The sequence below is a fragment of the Falco peregrinus genome, chromosome 3 (assembly GCF_023634155.1).
Source record: "Falco peregrinus isolate bFalPer1 chromosome 3, bFalPer1.pri, whole genome shotgun sequence".
Classification (NCBI taxonomy): Eukaryota; Metazoa; Chordata; class Aves; order Falconiformes; family Falconidae; genus Falco; species Falco peregrinus.
Window position 1 is genome coordinate 103,868,300 of NC_073723.1, and position 8,597 is coordinate 103,876,896.

The 8,597-nt window shown below is 46.5% G+C and overlaps 1 protein-coding gene across 2 annotated transcripts in view; it reads right to left on the minus strand.

Annotated features, from left to right (window-relative positions):
- Positions 1–8,154, minus strand: part of RECK (reversion inducing cysteine rich protein with kazal motifs) — a 66,339-nt gene extending 58,185 nt beyond the window's left edge. For both annotated transcript variants that reach the window (XR_008746706.1, XM_055801043.1), the window contains exons 1-2: positions 8,052–8,154; positions 4,365–4,423 (exon numbers count right to left, since the gene is read on the minus strand). Coding sequence is in view for 1 of the 2 variants with exons in the window: in XM_055801043.1 (XP_055657018.1) it covers positions 4,365–4,423; positions 8,052–8,130 (138 nt within the window). In the remaining variant the exon portion in view is untranslated. The remainder of the gene's footprint in view (positions 1–4,364; positions 4,424–8,051) is intronic.
- Between the last annotated feature and the right edge of the window lie 443 nt (positions 8,155–8,597).

Sequence of the window (8,597 nt, forward strand, 5' to 3'; positions counted from 1 at the left end):
AAGCGATTCTTTCTTCCCAGGTGCAGGACTTTACATTTGTCCTTGTTGAATTTCATTAAGTTCCTGTCTGCTAATTTCTTCCATCTGTCCAGGTCCCTCTGGATGACAGTCCTGCCATTAAGCCATTATGATTATCAACTCTTCCTTCCAGCTTGGTATTGCCTGAAAACTCAACAACAGTGGAATCTGTCACCTCCTCCAGGTCATTAATAAAGATGTTAAACAGGACAGGTCCCAGGACAGACCTCTTGGGTATCCCACTTCTTATTAGCCTGCAGGTAGAGTAGGACCCACTAACCTCTAATCTCTGAGTGTGATGACCCAGTCTTTTTTTTTTATTCATCTAGATGCCCATTATCAAAACTGTATTATCCTAAAATGGATACTAAAATATTGAGGGAGACAGTGTTGAAATGCTTGCTAGAATCAACACAAATGACATCCACTCTTTCCCCCTCATCCAGAAATCAAATCTTATGATCAAAGGCAATTAGGTTTATCAGGCATGATTTACCTCTCGCATGCTCAGAGATGTGTTCCGAGAGGACTCTGTCCATGATTTTCCCAGAGATTTAAGAGAAGACTACTAGCCTGCAGTTTGCTGGATTGGGATCTATCCTTTGGGGGTTTCTGGTTGGTTTTGTAAATTTTTTAATTTTTTTATTATTTTTTTAAGATGGGCACATTGTGCTTCTCCAGTCGTTGGGGACCTCCCCAAAGTTCCACAACCTTTCAAAGATGATAGAGTGTAACCTTGCAGCTAGCGCTCTCAGCACCCTCAGACACAGTCTATCCAGTCCCATGGACTTGCATAAGCCAGATTTTCTCAAGTAAATCCCAACCCAAGTATCACCTACTACCGGCAGTATCCCTCCTTGGACCCCGTCTCTGTGCACAGAGGACTGGGGAGACCTTGTTAACAAAGACTCAGGAAAGAAGGCATTCAGTACCTCTGCCTTACCTGTGTTTGCTGACACTAAATCACGTGCTGCATTCAGCAAGTCTCACATTTTTCCTTCTTCAGCCTTTAACTACTGCCACAGGATTTCTTGCTGCCCTTCACATCCTCTGTAAGCCTCAACTCCAGCTGAGCTTTGCCTTTCCCAATATAAACTTATATGCCTGGGCAAACTTTCTGAATGCCTCTTTTATAACCTTTCCCTGCTTCTACCTTCTCCATACAGTCTTTCTGCATTGAAGCTTGTTCATGACTTCTCTACGCAGCCAAGCCAGCCTCCTGAAACATTAGTGTGTTTTCCCGAGGACTGGGATGGACTGCTCTTATGCTTGGAGGAGGATCTGGATAAAGATCTCTGGAGTGGTACGCAGATGAATGTTGCCAGGAACCTTGTAATTGTGAAACTTCCCAGAAATAAACGTAGGAAAAAAATATCAATTAAAGAAAGACAGGCTCATGTATTCCTTGCTAGAGTATCCAACAGACTTAATTAAATAATGACAAAAAGGAAATGATACTGAAACTAAGCTTGGAATAATACTTACTAAGAATGCAAAGTAATTAGATGTTTGAGTCATGTTAGCTGACAAACAAATCTGTTTTCTTTTTCAAAGGGCTCGCTTAAAGTAGCTGAACTACTAGTTTGCAGAATCCCTTACTCTTTATCAAGCCTTCTTCCTTAACTGGCAGGATCAAGGAGAACACCACCAGGTCTCCTGTGCCCTTCACCCTAGCCCCTGGGCTGTAGTTACCTTTTACCCATGCAAGGCTTCCCTCAATAGCATTACTAGTGTCCATGTAGATGAGCAGCCAACGGGTCCTAGTCTGAGGGTCAAAAAAACTTGCAATTTCTGCAGTGTCCTAGATCTCAGCCCCTAAAACCCAAACCACCTTAGATGGCAAGTCTCATCTGCAGGTGAGTGCCTCCATCCCCTGCAGAAGGGAGTCCTCCTCCCAGTGGCACTCTTTACAACCAGTTGATTAGGCCAGCATGGTTCCCTGATGTAGCTTGTTCCTCTTCACCTGTTCCAGGCCCCAAATCTATTCTGTAAGTGCATATCCAAAGAGAGGCCAAGAAAATTCTTCCTGCTGCCAGGAGTCACAAACTTTCAGTCTCCAGTGAGCGCAGCCTCTGGCCGTCCTTCTTTCCATGCCACTGCCCTTGAAGGTTCTCCACAAAGAGCTTGTTCAGCTCCCAGGTACGCTGAGGCAATGCTTCTACCCTCAGCTTCTTTATCTGACAGTTCAGGAAGCAGACCAGAGCATGACTCACCACCGACTCATGCAGAGACGCCCTCCCTTCCCTGCACTCAACACCTTGGATGGACACATCCTTCCTCAAGAGCTCCCTCTGGGTCAAGGCAACCAACATGTCCTGAGGGACTGGCCCAGCCAGTACCAGAGCCACAACAGGTTCCCAGGTGGCACATCCACACCTCCTGCTGGCCCTCTCCACAAGAATCGGCTGCGTTAACACCCAAATTCCCATCTGTGCACCCTGGTCACCGGCGTTCCCCAAGCATTAGTTAAACAGAAATATGGGGCACAAGCCTGCTCTCTCCCGGCTGTCCCTGGCAAGCAACTTCAATGTTTTATGGCTCAAACTACCAAGTCTAGAAGGAAAACGGGTTTTTTTTATCATTAAATGAATTATCATGTCAGGATGGTAAAGTGTGGTGGTACAGACAAGGCAACAAGTACCTGGCAAATATTTTAGAAAAGGTTTTTTGGAAAGATGGAAGAAGGCAAATCAGTTATCCAACTCTGTTCCCTTACAGTCATCCCCCCACATAAGTAAAACGTAACATTTGTAGGATGAAGGTTAAGACAATGGGGTAAATACTAAGTAAAACATTCCAAAACGGATTCAACAAAGACAAAGTATTTGAATCATGCTGCATAAAATAGTTGAGTTACAGAACATGAAAATCAGTAGAAAAATAGCAGCCAGCCCCTTCAGCCAGCCCATTGGCCTACAGCAAAGGGTCATTCAGAAAATGACAGAGGTAACTAAGCTCCTTACACGTAAATGTGAGGGACGCCAGTCTTGCTTTAGACTTGTTCTAGACCTCTCGCCACAAGGACTCTGATTATGCTGATTATCCAAGCAGAGAGAGATCATCCAGATGAGGCACAATCAGATGTATTACAAAAACCACAGAAAACTCTATGCAATAATCAGAACCAGTATAACAGAAATGGGGTGAAATATGATAGCAAGAAGCTCAAGGCCTTTTATGAGGGGCTAACAGGAATTCACATGATAAACTGGAAACTTCAAACCAATGGAACAGAAGAAAGAATCGGATTATTCCAAATGCCCTCTCAATGCAGCTGCTAAACCTGCCAATTAAATCTGTTTGTATATAAGAACGGATCTTTCTCTTACTTACACAGAAGTTTTAACACAATTTTTAAGACTCAGTGACATATTTTTGTTCATAATGCCATGTACAGTTTTGCTTACCTGTATTCAAAAAGACAAACTTATGCTGGAAGTGCTACAAGAATAATTATAGGAATTGAAAGACTATCTCATGCAAAGAGACTGTAAGATTTTTCCTTCTTTGGCCTAACAATAGGAAAGCTGAAAGGGGATTTAGTTGCATTCTATAAATATATCAGGGAGAGAGAAGTGCAATTTAAACTGAAAGTTTTCTTAGTACAATCATAGATAAATATAAACTTAATCATAACCATGTTTAGTGGTTGAATAGCCCCAAAGCGGGTAATGAAGACAAGAAAAGGGGGCAGGTATGATGTAAGGACACAATTTTAATGTAAAAATTGTGTATATGTGTATCTATGCTCTACTGATGTAGATTTTTTATGTATAAAAATTTATATAAACACACACACAGAGCCTACCCAAAGGTACAAATCTAAAGATGTGGGAAACTATTTTCCAAGCTCGAATTTAGCACAAGCAGCTCTTTGTTACCCTTATGAGCAGAGTATTGAAACAGATTTTTGCTGGATTCACAAAACCCTATATCATAAAGAGTTTCTCAGATGCTTAGCTAAGAAACAAGAAGTGGCAGGAAGAAAGATCGGTACCAAAAACTTGTTCTTTGTTTTAAACTCCCAAAAACTGGAAACACACTAGATCCAGAAATCAGATAAAATACTTTCACCCCTTCCATTTCCTAAGATGCTTATCACTTCTTGACTAAACCCTGACCTCAGATTTGTATCTCTGTCTCTCCTCAACTTCAGCAGAACCTGTTTTCCACCGTGAAAGAAAACAGGACTACATTCTCATTTAAATAACAGAAATAATACATCTCATGGTTCACGCATAGCATTCACACAGAAAATCATTTGCTTATAAACCTAATCTTGCTACATCATTGCCTAAAGCATGATTTTAACTCTGAGGTATAAACCAAATTTAAAACAAGCTTACCTGTTCACAGACATCACGGCACATTAAGTTGTCCTTTGCATGGTAACAACAAGACAAGCCTATGGAAAAGCAGGGGAAGGGAAAAAAATATTTAAAAGACTTGAAGCACTTAACTATCACTTCTGAACAGAGTGCCCGTGTGATGGCCTATCAGGACAATTTGTCCAGTCCACAGATGACCGTGAGAAATTTTCCTTCCCAGAAGGCAAAAAAGAATGTGAGAATTTTTCGTTCCAAAGCTAGCGCCAACTGGTTCAAGTCTCACAGAATTACCCCTGAACACTCACTGCCACCAAAAAGAGCTCTCACTCTCCTTCCTTCATCTTCTCACCACATTTCTGCTGCTGAACTTGCACTAGCTTGGCACCTGCAAAACTCCTTCATGACGCAATTCAATTTAAATTCAATTTATTAAGGGAGGGGGGAGGGGGATAGTAAAAAGTGAACAAAAACCCTCCATAGACTGTATGTCTTTGCAAATGGAATCATCTCACAGAATCTGAAAACCACAAGAGCCAGGTACGAACAGGTGGAAAAGGAAATCACAGCAGTAACCCCTCTCCCACAGAGGTGAGCACAGCTGCCCACTGATCTCGGGCTTCTGAACAACTTGGAACAAAACTGTCACCTGTTTCACTAGTGATGGATGATTAAGAGTGGTTTTGCCTGACTAGATGGAAGTCACAAAGCAAACACAGATACAAACACATTAACAGGAAAACAAGTCAGAACCAAAGCACTGAGAAGTTGTGAAACACCAAGGCTCAAAGCAGCGTTTTTAACATCATGCTTTGTTCCCTCTACCAGCCAAATATTTCCTTCACTCAGTTAAGCCTGGCCAGTATAAAATGCATTGCACAACTCCCTTAAATGTGTTTTCATCCTCACTGCTCAGCATTTGGAACAGTGTATCAGAAAACAGACGGACAGAGATGACCTTCGAAGCTTTTTCTTCCACGCTCATCTTCACATACAGCATCATTTAATATTACAGATTTCTGCTCAACTGTATCTGAACTATGAATCACACTGACACATAAAAGCAATACTGTACAATGACACCACTCGTCAAAAGTTGTCTCTCACAATACGTAGTCACTAAATAGATTCTGACTGAACCAGTAAGAAGGACCTTGGACTTACAAGTGTTTTAATCTGAAAGCTTAGAGTTGTTATAAGATGATACCCAATTCAAAAAATGAAAAGGATCCACCATCACCAAAACCAAAATTATCCGATATTGCAATGACATTTAAAAAAAAAGAAAATGTCAGCTTGAAAATGTCAAGAATTGGAGGGGGGGGGCGGAAGGGGGGGGAATCACTGAAAAGGCTGTCTGAAACAGTCACAATTTAAAATGGCTACTACAGGACTGAGCTATATTTTAACACAAAAATCCATCTGATGTCTTAATAGGAAAGAAGATAAACCAAAGTAGGCCTTGTAACTGGTGAACGTTTTCATTAATGATCAGAAACAACACAGCAAAATGCCTGTAATGAATGAGAACAGCACCCAAATCTTGCTTACACCACTATGAAAAGCAGGAATGAAATTCTAAAACAGACTTCAACATTTCCTGCCAGCTCTCTACCATCACAGAAAAGGATTGAGATACGACGCAGATGACTTAAAAACCTTTCTAATTTGCAGGCTACATGTGGGATCTTGCAGGTTTTCCTGCACTATGTTCAGTAAGCTGACCTCTGCCAAGAATCAACTTCTTCATCAGCAGGCTCCACCATGTTCAGCTTCAGGTATTATTTCACCTAACTGAAAAGCTTTGCTTCATGTTCGCTTAGTCCTGTTACAAAGCCACAGTATTAGAAATACATAACAATAAAAGCCTTTAGCTTTAAAGAACAGTTTTTCTCAAGGCGAGAGTTGCACTTATTTTGAAAAACACTTATAAATTTCAGTGCCCATGCAATCTGACTGCAAGCTCATTGACACAGTGCTGGAGAAAACATTAAGGTTCACCACCTTCATCACCAAAAGACAGCTAGCAAATTAATTGTCACAGGTAAAAAAAATTCAACCAGACGTAGCTAAACATAGGCTTTACTTAAGAACAGAGAAATACTGGCTACTCAGGCATGTTTCTGTTGTTTTGTTTACTGTAAGTCCCAGAAATTTTTCATTGCATAATTTTTTATTAGCTGCTACATTTAAAAGACCCAAGAATTCAGAGTTCCCAACCCAAGTACATTGGCTTAGGTGACAATGCGTATGTTTAGCTGTGTACGCCACTAGGATTTGAGTTCATGAATGTCTTAGGCATTGTTTTATTAAATGTTTCTTCACACAGATTATTTAACACCCTGTGACCGTTTATCTGTTAGTTTGCAGAGGCTGTCAACCCTCCTGTGATGAACTAACACACATCCAGGACAGTCCTCCTCCATCACTTCCACCACAGAATTTTAAGTCTTATCAGTTATACCAAAGAGTGCAACAACGAAGTAATAATGTAGTAAACTTTACAGCCATTTAATTCCTTTTTTACAAAATCCCAATCAATTGATGGTATCTTAAACTGGCAGCACATTAACCGGACCCAGTGATCTTCAGTGCTCAGTTCAGAAATGGCAGTTATGAACTATATCCATTCCAAACACAATTCCTTGCTTCTCTTCCCAGTTAACCTCCTCTGAAACATCTTATGGCATGTCTTTTGGTCAGTCCCTTACCTTCTCACTCCCACTTTCTCTAGTTTTAATAAAATTTTCCAGGTTTCACATCAAAATTTTATTCTTGTCCAACTACGAGATAATGACGCTTCATTCCCTGGTGAGACCCACTCTCTCGACAAGGTTATGGCGAGGACATCGGGCTAGTGCCTGGCATGTTCCACGCCGCTAACTTCTCACTGCCTTCCTGCCGAACCCGTGTCCCCCGGGGAGCCAGAGGCATGGGACAACAAGGGAGTGCCCGCGAGAGCCTCCGTGCCTGCGGTATTCTGCTTTAAAGCCTTATTACGTATTTCGTATTTTCCGTTCCTGGACAGCATTACTGACGGGATCTATTTATTAAAAGCTATTTGCCAATATCTGCGCTTGTACCGCCTTCTTTTGTCACTACTCTTTCAGCCTCGTCAAGCAGTTACCTGCCATCACAGCTGTACCGCAGGGCACGGTTTTCTCGCTATCACACGTCTCCCCTCGGCTCTCACACCGCCCCGCACCGTCCTCGCCGGCGCCCTGGCGAGCGGCGGGGTGCGGCCCTGCCCCGGCCTCCGCACGGCCGCCCGGGACTGGGCCGCCCACCCGCTACCCGCGGACCAGCCGGCGGCACGGACCGACCCATGGCCCGACACCCGCATCCCCCCCCTCGCCACTTCGGCCGCCGGCCTCAGCCCCGGGCCTCTGGCAGGCGCTCTCTGCGGGGGGCCGGCACCGGGAAGGCGACGCTGCCCCTTCCTGGGAGGGCCAAGAGGCTGCCCGCGCCCCTCATTTGCCCCGGTCCCGCGCCTCCCGCCCCCGCGGGGCAGGTGCCGGTGCCGGGGTGCCGGTCCCCGCTCCTTCCCGGCGCCAGGCGGCCGCCCCGGCTGCGGCGAGAAGCGGCGACCCAAGGCGCCGGGCCGCGCCGCCCCCAGGCCCGGCACCCTGAGGCGTCGCCCCTGCGCCACGTTACTGAAGAGGGGCCCTTGGAGCCGCCTCTCCCCCCCGCCCCCGGCTCGCTACTCACCGGCCGCCCCGGGGCAGAGCAGCGCGGCCGCCGCCAGGCACAGCAGGGCCCAGGGCCGCCGAGCGGCCGCCGCCGCCATGGCCGCTCGCGACTCCGCCCCGCGCCCCCCCGCCCGCCGGACGGCCGGGCCCCGCGCCCCGCGCCCCGCGCCGCGCCCATTGGCTGCGGCCGCCGCCGGGCCCCGCCCCTCGCCCCGCCGCCTGAGGCGGCCCCGCCGGCTGCCTGCGGCGCCACGGTGGCTCGGTGGTGCTTGCGCTCGCCGGGACCCCGCGGCGGCCTCCACCCCCTGCCCCCGCCCGCGGCCACGGCACCCCGCGGCCACGGCACCCCGCGGCCGCCTCCCTCCCCCGGCTCGCGGGGCCGCGCGCGGCTCGGTGAGAGGGCGGAGGGGCGAAGAGCCGCGGTTTAGCTGTAAGTTTTCGGAGGGAGGCGGAGACCCCCGCTGAACCGGTTCGTTTCTACTGGCACCGACCGCGTTAACGCGGTTCCGCGCATTCTGCTCGGAGCGTTGAGCCGAGCCCGCCGAGCGGCCCCGCTGCCCGCGCC